The sequence below is a fragment of the Asterias amurensis genome, chromosome 3 (genome assembly GCF_032118995.1).
Source record: "Asterias amurensis chromosome 3, ASM3211899v1".
Classification (NCBI taxonomy): domain Eukaryota; kingdom Metazoa; phylum Echinodermata; class Asteroidea; order Forcipulatida; family Asteriidae; genus Asterias; species Asterias amurensis.
Window position 1 is genome coordinate 28,045,783 of NC_092650.1, and position 14,828 is coordinate 28,060,610.

Sequence of the window (14,828 nt, forward strand, 5' to 3'; positions counted from 1 at the left end):
TAGACAGCTCAACAATGAAGCCAGAAAAGAGCAATCGACTTAATAAGAGGGGTAGTGATTAGTGTATACTGCTGAAGTCTAATAGATACTTTGTGAATATAGGGGCTGGTTGTTATTTATCTATGAGTTGTATTGTATCGTGGCTAGCATTTTGTGAGAATACAAAATGTACAGAGGGAGTTAATGCCAACTGTATTCTGGCTCCGAAGTTTGCCATATCATAATTTGAGTTCATTTTGACCATTAATTCACAAGTCAATTGTCTGCTATCAACAGAAGAGCCTCATTACATGTACATAGATGTATCTACATGTATGTTCATGTTAATGCTGCGTTTTGTGTATTCTCAAATATACATGTTTAGTACACTACAGCACTAATTATGAATTATGGATTTGAACTGTTACAAGTGCACTTGTACATCAAAGATTAATGAGTTCTAGAGAAAAAAACTAGTTGTATTGTCAGGAATTATAACTCTAATAAAAACAATCAGGGTTATGTTAATTTTAAGCTATTGGGAATAACCTGAGTTTTTTGACAGTCAAGTGTTCAATTTGATCAAGTTCATTGGAAGTATAAGTGAAATTAACAATGTGAATAAATCCTTGAGTTTAAATCAAACTCCATGGTCTGATGGAGAGGAATAAGGTTATGGTCTTTAAAGGGAAGGTACACGTTTGGTAATTACTCAAAACAAATATTAACTTAAAAACTGACTTGGTAACGAGCATTGGAGAGCTGTTGATAGTATAAACCATTGTGAGAAGCGACTCACTCTAAAGTATTGTAGTTTTTGTTGAGGAAGAGGTAATTTCTCACTAAAATAATAAAAGACTTCTAGCTAGAAGTCTTTTATTCCTATCACACGAATTCGAAAGCACACGAATTCGTCCAACAAGGGTGTTTTTTCATTTTCTCGCAACTTCGATGACCGATTGAGCCCAGATTTTCACAGGCTTGTTATTTTATGCTTATGATGGGATAAACCAAAAGTCTTTGACAATTACCAAAGGTGTACAATGCCTTTAAAGGCACTGGACTCTATTGGTAATTACTCAAAATAGTTGGTAGCATAAAAACTTACTTGGTAACTACAAATAGAGAGTTGTTGATAGTATTACACATTTTTTTTTTGAGAAGCAGCTCCCACTGAATTAAAATAGTTTTTGAGAAAGAGGTTTCTCACTCAAATGTTAAAAGATTTCAGGCCTGAAGCCTTTTTAGGCATCAGAAAGCACACAAATTTGTTCAACAATAGTGTTTTTTCTCTCATTATTCTCTTGTAACTTTGATTAACAATTAATTCCAAATTTTTACAGGTTTGTTTTTTAGGCATGTGTTGGGATACACCAAGTGAGAATACTGGTCTTTGACAATTACCAATAGTGTCCAGTGTCCAGTACCTTTAAAGCTACAACTCTTATTAAGATCTGCGAACTCTGATGAGTGTAGAGCAAATAATGTGCACCAATCTGAATCAAAGCACCCCCACCCCTCATTCTTATTACATGAATTTAATCTTTTTCATTGTTACTCGTGCAAGTGATGATCAACTATAATGCACACAATGTTTGCTGTGTGTATGGATGATTGTCAAGTTGGCAATGTGTTGTTACATAGCAACTGCAGTGTGCTGACTCTGTATATTTTGCAGGGCTCGATCTTCATCTTAAACTAAGCTAATGCAGCAGGTCTCCTAAATCAACAAGTCTTACTGGTAAAGTGTACACAGAATTGAAACAAATATTTACTTTCCCAGTCTCTTTTAGTTGGGAACTTGTATCAAACTGATCGAAATAGACTCCCTATAGGGTCAATTGTGAAAGCTGTGCATTCATTTGGGAATCACTTCATGCCAGATAGGCCTTTAGTTTTTTCTATTTAAATAAAATTCTATATGGTCTGAACACCCAAGAAAGAAATTACTATAAACTGTTAATCTTTGCCTTCTCCTTTTCACCACAGATCCCCCTTTAGATAACTGAACAGCACTTAACTTTGTATAAATAGCCGATTTCAAAACATCCCTTAAAACATTTTTCCAAACTTATTTACTTGGGAATGCTATTTATTTATTTCTCATTGCTTTGTATTGTTAATTTTCGATTGCCCGTTATTATTGTTGTAAAACTTTGTGGTATAATTTTTGCAACGCTTTATAGTTGGTTAAATCATATTATAGGTTGTTGCTTCTCCCCATCCAGGAGGACAACTGGGTACCACTGAGAGTTTGGGAACAGCCTGCGATGGACTTGTATCCTGTCCAGGGGGGGGGGGGTTAGAAATATTCTCAGTCATTTAATGCCAAGGACACCGAATATGAAGACTAGCCTTGTGAGCCATATTGGCTTGGGACAGACTCCACTTACCACAGTGACTGCATCATTGAGTAAAGATTCACCAAAGACTAAGATGTACAGCACTTCATTCACGTGAATCTCTTCAAAAACAGCTAAGACTGCTACTGGATCCACCGCTGAAATAAGACTACTAAATGTAAGACACTCTAACAAGGAGATAGAGGTCTCATTACCATACCAACCAAGCGTAGAGATACCATATAAGGAGAATCCTATTGACATGGTATTGAAGAGTGTACCAATGACTGCATAGAGGAGAATGGTCCCGATGTTATCAAAGAAGGATCTGAAGAAGACAAAAAAGCGAGGGAAAATATAAAAAAAAAATTAATTAATTTTGTTTATTTTATTTCATTACACACCCAATCAGCACATATGCCAATAACTTGATGAATACGAAAACTATTCAGAAATGTCCATTGTAGATGTGGGAGGAGAACTCATTAACAAAAACCATGCAATCAGGTAGGGATTGAAAACCCAATCCAAGGTCTGAGATGTGGTGGGATTTGAACCGAGGTCCAAAAAGGTGAAAGGCAGGGGAAAAAAACCCACTGGGCCAACCTAATCCCCAAACTATATGACACTACTGTAACTTGCCTGCAAGAAAATGCCCTTATGTAGATTCACATATTATGGATAGAAAAGGCAATAGTTCAGGTGCTTTGATGCTTGATGCTCCATGCTCATAGTATCTCAATATATACAGTTTAGTCGTTTAAAAACCTTCTACTGTTTCAATGTACCAACCACATCTCTGTATTGAAATGTCATGTTCCAAGATTGAAGCACCCCTTTTGTTGTCATTATTCATAATACCCTTTTAAGATGAGACTAAGTGTATATTTACCTGGATGGCATGAAGTATCCAGCCTCCAGCATGATTGGAGGAAGGAGAAACAGAAAGAAGAGATCGGTATCGAGACCCGACGAGAGACTTGGTGGGAAGACCTTAGGATCAATACTGATGATTGCTCCAATAGCAAAACCAATAATGATGAGTAGACAACTCTCTGGGAGAACCTCTGGGAGGCGGGTGTAATGAAAACCTGCAAAGAATTGAAACAAGAAATTACCAAATAGTCATAATTCAATTCAAGTTTACATTGATGATTGCTCCAATACCAAAACCAATAATGATGAGTAGACAGCTCTGTGGGAGGAACTCTAGGAGCAACTCTAGAAGCAACCTGGGAGGCGGTTGTAATGGAAACCTGGGAAGAATTGAAACAAGAAATTACCAATAATAGTCATAATTCACTTCCAAGTTTCAGAAATCAATACAATGTTTTGGCTCAGAGACTTGAACTTCACTCTTGAAGGAAAACAGCACTTTTCCTCGAGGAAAATATAAATTTGTATAATTGGACTGCAAGGGGCACCACAGCAAAAGCACAGGGCACCACGGCAATTGCTTGTGGGTGTCAAGGGTTTTTTTCCAGGGCTGGGCGTTGATACAAAGCTCTAGCTCCATTTGAAAAGTTTGTTCAGAAAGGAGATGGGAAACTGGATGGAGATTTACAAACTTAGTTTAATTCATTACACATGCTTCAGGGATCCATGTATGTGCACAAGTGTTCTCCTGAATTCTCCTGAATAGTTCTCCAGAACTATTCCCAATATCTACTTCTGTCAGACTTTGGCTTCAGATTACACAACACACTAGACATGAATCACTTTAAAACTCCTTAGATAAACAAATATTTTAATGAAATTTTCTTGCTCAAGGACCGGTAGCCAAAGTCAAGGAGTCACGTGTACAAGAATGCAAAGTACATTTACCATGACTGATGTTTATCTTGTAATGGCCAAGCAGCTCTTCTTTAGTAAAGACCATTCTCTAATCTATATAAGGAAAATCTAAATTTCTACTCAATCTTTTCATGACCATAACCTCTAAACTTAAACTGTCAATTAAGACCTTATCATCACTATTTTATTCTCTTATTTTTATGAACAATTAAAATATGCTGTGAAGAATGAAAACATAATCTAACTTGATGGTTTTCATCCAAAGAAATTTCAAAAACAGTTACAAAATTTGAAATGTACAGAACAAAATGAGTGTCTCACTTTAAAAAATTAGGTGTTTTGCAAACTGTCAACATTTCCTACTGGTGAAATGTCACACCGTGCAGGGTCAAAGAGATCAACAAACATGAAACATGTGATGTACTTCCTGGTATAAATTCAGTGTATTTAAAGGTAAATTCATGATCGCAATTATCACCTGACCCCTGCATACTACTGTATGTATGTTTACTTTCATTTATTTGGTGCGAGAAAAGGTATACATTATTTGACAATGGTAACATTATTATAAGCTTTTGGTATGAAACCAAAGATGCTTTGTAGCTCAAAAGCCTGAGAAAACCTGTAAACATGAACTTAAAGCCATTGGACCCTTTCAGTACATAAAAAAAAAAAAGTTCACAGATTCACAAATAACTTACAGGGTTTACAGAAGGTAGTGGTGAAAGACTTCTCTTGAAATTTTATTCCATTAAATGCTTTACTTTTTGAGAAAACAGTAAAACAATATAAATTCTTGTTAGCGAGAATTACGGATTTATTTTAAACACATGTCATGACTCGGCGAAACGTGCGGAAACAATGGTGGGTTTTCCCGTTATTTTCTCCCGACTCCGATGACCGATTGAGCCTAAATTTTCACAGGATTGTTATTTGATATAGGAGTTGCGATACACGAAGTGTGGGCCCTGGACAATACTGTTTACCGAAAGGATCCAATGGCTTTAAAGGGTACTTGAACGATATGTGAACCAGAAACACGGTTAACGCCTACTCTTCCACAGTGAGTGTTCTGAGTTGTTTTTTACGAGCACAATCAAAATCCTGGTAGTGGCTTACAGTCAGTCATGACAGAAGCTATAGACTTTGCTCAACGACTTAAGACTGACTGGGCATCCAACCCAAACTCTGCTGATCAAAAACTGTTGAGACTGACCTAAGGCCCGTTATAAAAATAATCAAAAATATATATACAACACTCAAATTTTTATATCCTGGTTCATGTACTAGGCTTTTATGATTGTATGAGACAATTGTCAATTTTTCTGAACCGGATCCAAAAAACGAAATACCACAGCAACCAACAATGTGTTAGTACAATGGGTATTCTTTCCTTGTGCATGCCTTTATAACCTGTCCAAGAAAAATATCATGAAAACTAAAGGTGAACACTCACTGTGTTTAACTCTTGAAGATGATTACCTAGAAACTGGCCACCTGTTAATTACATAATTATTTTTTTAACAAATTTCACTTTAATAAGTGAGTCTACCAAACGTTATCCTCTAACAGCTTATAAAAATAATATTCATATCATTTCATGGCATCCTGATACTGCATGCTTTCATGGCGACAGTATCATGATGAATATTCTAGGGATGCGTTGATGCATGACACCATTCTAGTGATATTAAGATACTTGATGACTTCGCTTATTCTAAGTGTCAGGTTAGTATGGCTGGTTGAATCTAAGTGTGTATACATGGCTCAAATTTAGGGGGAAATCCACCTGACTACAGGTCTTAGTTCCTCTCATTCTATCTCAGGGGATGCTCAAATGTTTTACTGGAGCAGAATTTGTTTAATTAACAAGAGAAATTGTAATCAAAATGGGGGAATAAATTTCTACAGACTTTAATGTTTTTATTTGAACAAGCACTATATCTAAGATAAGACTTGTTTCATTTGCCTTTTTGGAGATATTTACCAGACTAAAAGTTAACGTCATCTTGACTTAATTTTAGTTTGCCAAGATATTTACAGAGAACTTTGGTATAATTGTTATTCAGTTCAAAAACATAAATCCACCTAAACTATGATCATGAGTTTACTAGCCCACTGCTAAAATCACTGGCTTGAGTCCAGTGGCCTCAGTCCAGTAAATACACGCCTGAAGTACTCATCCAAGCTCTGTATGCACTTTGTGCAGCAACATACAGGTCAGTAGGCACCCTGGTTGATCATCAATCAATTATTTATTATTTATTATCAACTTTGAATCTCTCTCTTAAGTATTTGTCAATATTGTCTGATTATATTGACTTTTGTCTGATATCTTGATGATGGGTAGATGATGATTGTTGAATGATGTATACAAACCCACCAGTAACATTATTATCCAAACTCCATTTGTTGTATCTATAGATTCAGAAATATTACATTTTGTCCAGTGCCTAATGGCAGAAGGGCATGGCTGGCTCTAGCAGTTTTAGTAATTTTGTCCCAAAAAGAAAGTTGTATGCAATAAAGTGGCTCAGATTAAAACAAGATTGCACCAGTACTGAAATTTGTGTTGAGCTAGAATTATACCCAAAGTATTGTTTTCCTAATTTCTTACCTTCCTACTTTTTATGAATGACAGTAAACCTATCAATGTTCTGATTAGTTTCTTAAAAAATGATTTTCAATTCAGTTGTTTACAGCCTAATGGCTTTTTTTCTGGTTAAACTTTCATTACATCCTCCAAGGCTCTTGGTGATTTATTTCAATTGTGATGCAATAAAGTATGTTTTTTCTTTTTAACTACCTTAGGCTCTGTTTCTATGGCTTTAGCCTTCCAGCTTCATATTCACTCTCTCATTCAAAAGACTACTAATTCTTGACTAGTTTTCTATCAACAACGACAATGCTGAAGCATCATGACTTGCAGTATTTGTTAAGTGGATTGAATTAATCCTCAGACAATTGCCAGTCTCTATGCTTGAACAGACCAGAAGTGTTAACGTGAATAAACAGTGTCAGCCTAAGGGCGTTTTGTTTCACCTGGTGATCAATCAGGAATAGACACGACTATGATTTATTAATCTGTTCATTATTTTAATAATCTCTTATTAAGTAAATATAGTCTGACAACAGTGACAATGTACTTCAGTCAACTAATGATTTAAGATAATAAATAACGTTCTGATATTAAACAACCTATGTCACTCAACACAAAGTGCACACATAACATTTATTAGAACATCCTATAAACTTCTATCCTTGACATAGTGACACAAATTTTTTTAATATAGGAGTCCATGTCAACATATAGGATGCTTGACTTTGGACAAATCTGCAATACTGTGACTGTTTCCACGGCAGTTACATCTAGCAGGCCTATTCGTGTATATACGTGGGGGAAAAACCTAATAATTAGTAAACATTAAGTTGCCAAGGACATTTTTAAAACAAATTATTTTGACAAAAATACACCATTTTTATTTGTAACAGTGTGATGCTGTGATGATAAATGTTGGACAGTGACCGATGCTCATGAAACAAAATTTGCCTGAATTTAGCCTGGTTCATACTTCCTGCGAATGCAATGCGATGCGAATTTGCCGTGAATTTGACATCACAACTCTGTTTTCGCTGAGATACAATGTATTGGCAAGTGACTTGGGCACAACTCAACCCCTGCGAATTATTCGTTGCGAATTTGTGCATCAACATTTGTATCGCATTCACATTCACAGGAAGTATGAACCGGGCTTATGTCTGCTTCTCTTTTCAGTTCACTTCTTTCCACCTGAGTGGCTTCTGTTTTTTAATACACTAGGGAGACCGCTATGTAGTGTGTGTTGTGCTGTTATTTCATAGCCTTGGGACATGTTTCAAAAAAACCTCTGCTACAACGAAAAGTATTTAGGCCACTATCAATTTTGCTCAGAGCAATAAAAAACGCTGAAATTGCAGAGAACTTTTGAAAGGACTTCTGTAGTGTGGCGTTTCAAACATAGCTCATAAATTTATCTCGCTCATCAACGTTCTTATTCAGTCCAATGTTTATGCAACGACACAGCATTTCCATTGAAGGCAAAATCGAGGTCAAGTAGAAATGGTAGGCTAAAGAATGCTTAGACTGGCAACTGGTTTTGGATACCATAAATCATGGGGAATATTAATTTTAGTGCTTTACTGGATCTTAGGTGATCTATGCTTGAACCCTCAATGATGCATTCTAAACAGTCAACCATTCAGTATCAGGATGTGTATAGCACATGCAGACATTCCAGCATAGTCGTAAGAATGTGATGATTTTTGTTTTGAACAAACTTGTCCCTCTGCAAAACCCCACAGGAAAAATTGTGTTAAATTCATTGACATTTTTAATCAAGGAAAAGTTCCCCTAAAACACCAGCTGATTTCCAAGTACACTGTACCATGGAGGTAGAAATGACTGTACCATGTATTTGAATTCTCATGTTTTTCACTGTACAACTACAAGGACAACTTGTATATAAAAATGACACTTACTGTATTCAATATACAATTTTAATTTGCTGCATAAATGCCCTTGGGTAACAGTCTAGACAGAGATTTGTTTTGAATTAAGGGGGCGGGGGGGGGGGGGTACATAATCATAATGTAATGTTCTGAGCTTGTGAAATCTATTTGCATAGATTCTACATTAAACTTACACAGTTTGAAGATAATGATAGTGGAAAGCTTCCCTTCAAATATTACTTACTGAGGTGCTGTAGTTTTTGAGAAATGAGTAAATATTTGTAAATGATTAGAATAATTTTCGTCTCATGAGACGAAAATTATTTTCATTACATTGTTTTACTCATTTCCCCAAAACTACAGCACTACAGCACTTCAGCACGTAATATTTTCAGGGAAGCTTTCTACTATCATTATCTTCAAACTGTGTAAATTTAGTGTAAATCTGTAGACATTGTGTTTTTTGTCCTACAAAAGTTACATAAACCCTTTAAACTGAAAACCTTCCCAGTCTACAGTAGCCTTGAATTCATAAATGGATTTAAAAATATGATTCAAAGTGCGTGTGGGAATCTTACCCTAAAACTTTCTAGGCCTTAAAAAAAACAAGTCATAAATATAGGCCTGCAAATTACAAATTGAATGATTTTGGAGATTGCTTAGCAGTGGTTGCCTAGTAACCATAGATACATGACACTGTTGCAATGTCTGTGTGCATATAAGTGTCCATGTGAGAAGATGACAGATCAAATGGTGTATGGATGTGTAAGTTTTTTAAACATGATTTTTTAAATTAGTTTTCAAGGCAAATAAATGTTGCATATATATTATGAAAAAGTCAAATTCTTCTTGAATTCTTGATGAAAAAAATGCATTATTGTAAAATATGGTTGAACTTTTGCAGGAGAGATTAAAGTGAAGTACACAAGGAGTTGGTTGGCCTTGTTCTTGCAGTATGCTTACTGTTTAACCCCTGTAAATTATTGACGAAGTATTCTTGTATAATTATGTTTTATAACATCCACATGTAGGCCTTTGGTTTTCTTTCTTTGTATTGTTTTTATTTTACATCTTATGTGTAACAGAATCTAGGGTGGCACAAAAGTTGACCTTTTTAACAAAACATTAAAATCCCTAGGAGGATTACCCACACAAGTTAATGAAAGCCACTCAGTATCAAGTTCATGGTGATGGAAAGAGAAATGTCAGAAGACATCCTCACCAAGGCTTCACACAAATTAAATCAATGAGCCAGCATGCTATGCATTCCAGTCACCAAGCCATGCAAGCTACAGCATTAACATTGAACTAGGATGGGTAGAAATGTGAAGAATACGCTGTGAGAGATAAGATGATGTTGCAAAAACTGTCATTGCAGATTTTAATTTGATTGAGTGATAAACTTTAATGAACAGAGACATTTAATCTTATGTAGCGTCACATGTGACTGAAACTGTCACCTGGGATTATTTTCAGCTGTCATTATTTTAATTTAAGTCAGATTTTAAGCTGTGAGAGTGAATAAAACAAATATTATTTGGAAGTGAAACCATGTGCAGGAAAACATTTCTTTGAAGAAGTGATGTTTTTTCCCAAGAAGAATTTATTACGGCAAACTACAACTCACTGCATCGATTAACTGCTCCTGCTGCACAAACTAAAAACAAAATAATTGAGCTTAGTGATTTTAAATTTGAGGAAACTGTATCCGAATATTCTTACTTTTTGTTTAAATACAATGTTTGCAAAGAGAAGTTCACACATTCAACCTCAATCGCTCTTATACTGTACAATGCAGTTATTTTAGAACTTCTGTCAACATGCCTTCTTGCTATTTTATATACTACATGTAGATCCCATTCCTACAGCCAGTGGCATAATTGTTGCTTTATGGGTGAACCGAAATCAATCCATCTTATTGGCAGCGAACCGATCAGCTTTCAAGTGTTTATCAAATAGTAAATGTCTTACAGTTATGTCAGGCCATAGTCAGGCACTCTCAAAACAAGATACAGGAGGTTAAAAGGGTTGTCTTCGAAAAATAAGCTTTTGGAAATCAAAAAAGCTTGAATGCCAGAGTTAAAGGTACTTTACATACAAGTAGAAAGTCAAACTAAGCAAGAACAGTGCCTGACTGTAACCTGGGAAACACTGAAACTAGTCAATCACACAAAACCCTAAACTTAGTACAGGACACTTTACTTGATATTGATCAATTCTCTTTTCATCTCAAGACTTTCAAGACTTTCTTTGTTTCTTTGTGTTGTTTTGGCCTACTTGTCTTCATGTTTCTTTCTTGTAAGGTCAAGGCAGTTTCCTCTCAGTAAAGGACAAAATCTCTACATACGTGTTAAGGGCAATTTACATTTGTACTAACACTTCAAGGGGCCTCAAGGCAATGGACCAGGGGCATTGAGACAATTCCTCTGTTGTCCCCATGAAGTAGGCCCCTATCAAATGGCTTGACTCAATTTCAGTGTTTGAAGAAAAGAAATTACTTTTCAAAACTCAGTTGGTGGCAAATACTTTAAAGACATTGGGCTTCAAAAGAGAAAGCGAACATGTACTTTTGAATGAGGCACATCATCGTATGTTTAACCTACATGTGTATCACGCTACTCTTTTGACAAACAGTGAAGCAATACAAAGTATACGATGCAAGATTTGTAAAGAAGGTTGATTTGACATCTTATGTACGGAATTTACTAAATGTCAAATGGGTTGGAACAAATTAGCCTCCCTGTTAATCTAGACACCTAGCATCTGTCATAATTGTCTAAATATACCTCACCAGTCCAATCTGACATGAAATATTAAACCGTGACATTTCCACATTGAATCAGTCTTTGCTACAGATACTCAGTCTTTAAATGCACTGTTTTCTTGTAAGGATGTGGCAATTTATTCCCAAGTAAGGATACTATGCAGGAGTCAAAAGAAACTATTATAGGCCACGCACCACTTGGGCAAAAACCAGAGGGATGGAGGCAATTGTCTACAAAGAGGCCTCTGTATCAGGTAGCTCAATCTCACAAAACACTAGCCTTGAGCTCAAGGCTATCGAAGGGAAAACAAACTCCACAAAAAAACAAATAAATAAATGAAAATCTACCTGGTGGTCAAGGCTAGCAAAACACTAGATTGATGAGTAGTCAGACACACTTTGCTTTTAAGCTATTTTATAATTAAAAGTGCCACATATTTTTTTAAATATCAATGTGTCAGTACATCTCTTTGTAATAGACAGCATTTATAAGCACTCCAAAAAGTCCCAATGTTATCAAAATCCACTTTTTAAAACTTAATGGAGAAAATCCATTATTTCATTCATGATTTTAAAAGTAAGTGGTCTGTTTTGTAATCAGTTAAAATTGCACTACCCACTTCTTATCAAACCTTTTTATTTTATAAGAATTGTTTCTCTGAATAAATTGACAATGCGGCTGATTCAGAACGATTCATTAGTTCATTCGATGGCATGATTGATGGTTTGTGCTTATTTCTACATCAAGCATAGAGAGAGAGAAGGACCTCTTAGACCAGTCTCAGCCTCAATGGATGATTTCAAGAACATGATGAGCTGGCTCATTATGGCGGAAAACATTTAAGACATGAGACAAAATTTGCATGCGCCCCAGACAATGCACAAAATACATACTAGTGTATTTTAATTTTTTAGATACTAAAAACCTTAAGTGCATTTTCACTGTATCCTCCGTATCGACCCTCCATTACCTCCAGTCAAAACTCAATCACGGAGTATTTTGGAGGAAAACCAACCAAGAACCAAGAACCAAGAACTGTTTTTGTGACAATAAAACAGACTAACAAACTACTCACATGCAATTATTGTTTGTATAAAATAATATGCGATGTGGCTGTGCATGTGGGATAACGTCAGGATCCTGACAACAACTTACTTTTAGTTTCCTACCATTTTGCCTACACGTATCATTCACAACTTTTTATTAGGCCTAAACACCTCAAATGAAAGCTGGAAAAAAAATTCTTAAAACTACAAAACCAGCCATTTTAAATCTTCATTTTACATTGTTAACACATGTTGTGTGTTTGTCATAGACTTGGAAAGAATGAACTCTTTGAGAATCAAACGATGTGATTATCAATCATGAGAAGCCACCGCTTCCGCACACCTACATTTTGTAAACAACAAACTCAACTCACCAAGTTTTGCTAGAGTTGCTATCATAATCCAGATACAGATTCCATACGACGTTTGAACCTCATCCCATTCAATACTAGCCACCATGAAGCGAGAATTGTTACCCAGGGCGCCATGGCAACCTTCACCCCCTTCTTCAATCCCTCGATCCGCAGCATGAGGATCAGTTTCATTCTCTGTCTCATTTGTGGCTGACACACCAATGATGACAAGGTGCAGAAGTATCAATAGGCGATGCCAATACATCTTCAAGTTCTACTTCAGACTTTCTTCTTGTGGCATAGCGGCAAACGTCTTTGGAGCGTTGGTATTAAATATTCATCTCCTGAAAGAGAAGGTGTTAACTGAGTTAACTAGAGCGTCTTCTCTAGGCCCCTCTCTCAGTACTGGATTTTCAGAAACAAATTTGTGTATTGCCACCACCTTTTCAGTTGTTATGAAATAAATTAATTTTTAATTTACTCAAATGAGATACTCCTTTTTTTGATAAGTGAAACAGTGGTGACAGAATGCGGAAATCTTTATAAAATTTCAACGAAGAAATGCAATTTATATGAAATTTATATTTTTAATTCACTCCTGAATGGATCACATCTGGTAATAAAAATATAATCGATAAAGTATGGAGCAAGCAGTGAAGACTAACTCCAACTTTTCTGAATGTTGCACAAGAGATTTATGTTTTTCCCCTGAAACTGAAGTGAATGAACTCATGGAGGAAGGATTTACCTTTATTGTCCACCTAGTTCAACCAACCATGGTTCAACTCAATATTAAATCAACACACGTTTGTAATGTAAAAGAATCTTCTAGGTGGTTGATCTTACAACAGGAAATTCCGAAACTTAGTGCCATGTTTATTTCCCTGAAACCAAGGTGCAATGTTAAGTCACACAGGCTCTGATCAACCTGTTGATATAGAGCCTAGTTTAGAGAGGTAGAATTACATAATAAGTATGACGGTAAACACTAACAAATTTAAGTATTTCTTCCTTGAGCAGTGCTCATGGTATTATCATAGAGTAAGGACTAAACTTCCCGATTTCAAACTAGTGTTAAAGTTAATAATGTTTATATAAAACACGTTTTTAACACATCACATTACACTACAGTGTAGGCTACTAAATATACGAGATACGACGACGACCTACTTCCGTGTATCCTGTCACTTCAAAGCTAACCACACGTACCACCTGGCTCCACAACACAAGCATGAAAACATTCAGTCTCTTTTAGTTACTCCCTTCGCATCCAGTTTCCGCACGTCCAAACTCAAAACACGTCTCTAAGTAGTGTCTTTATAACCTTGCCATCAATTGTATTTCATAACATTTCACTGACTGTACAAGATCCACTGAGCCGTGGACATGGTGGATAGAGTATTTAGGAGGTGGTTTATTGGATGGACCAAAAACATTCATTACAATCTGACAATGCAATCACAACTTTCAATTCAAACGGTCATCTATGTCAGAAGGTCTTTTTATGTGGCTACTTCTACCTCCACCGTAGCCCTGGTAGGACGTCAGTCAGTGCAACATAACGGAGGAGTCCAACCTGGGCTACCTCCACCGGTGTCCGGGTCCAGTTTCCGAACACAGTTGTTCTGAAATAGCACGTAACGCAGTCAACGGAAAGACCGAGTGCTGTCAATGATGGGGACGCCGAAGCAAAGTGTGGATACACGGTACGCTGTGCCCTCTACGCACGACGGACTAGACTATGTTACGGCGACAAACGAGGAAATAAAATACAATTGAAAAATACCTAAATAACAATTATATACACAAACTTACCAAAGTGCTGTGTTGTTTTATTTGCCTCATTAAATAAGTCCCCGGTCCTTGCATGTTTCCATTTCAGTACGCTGTGTTGAAAATCTGCTTCATCTGTCGGTCGTTTGGTTGTATTTTGTCATCAGCAGATTTACCTGGATTGAGTTTATGGACAATACACCACCAACTGCACGTACAGCACCACACACACACACTGTCATCAACACCGCCGCCGATACTCTTTTTCTAATTCGCGCCAGCATGCAG

At 36.3% G+C, this 14,828-nt stretch overlaps 1 protein-coding gene across 3 annotated transcripts in view; it reads right to left on the bottom strand.

Moving 5' to 3' along the window:
* Positions 1-14,828, bottom strand: part of LOC139934633 (sodium/hydrogen exchanger 3-like) — a 35,194-nt gene extending 20,366 nt beyond the window's left edge. Inside the window, exons 1-4 of one of the 3 annotated variants that reach the window (XM_071928934.1) lie at positions 14,583-14,827; positions 12,789-13,111; positions 3,214-3,412; positions 2,373-2,649 (exon numbers count right to left, since the gene is read on the bottom strand). In XM_071928934.1, coding sequence (XP_071785035.1) covers positions 2,373-2,649; positions 3,214-3,412; positions 12,789-13,032 — 720 coding nt within the window. In that variant the 5' untranslated portion in view covers positions 13,033-13,111; positions 14,583-14,827. Of the gene's footprint in view, positions 1-2,372; positions 2,650-3,213; positions 3,413-12,788; positions 13,112-13,937; positions 14,520-14,582 lie in introns of those variants that run through there. The other 2 variants (XM_071928935.1, XM_071928936.1) reach the window with 2 other exon arrangements.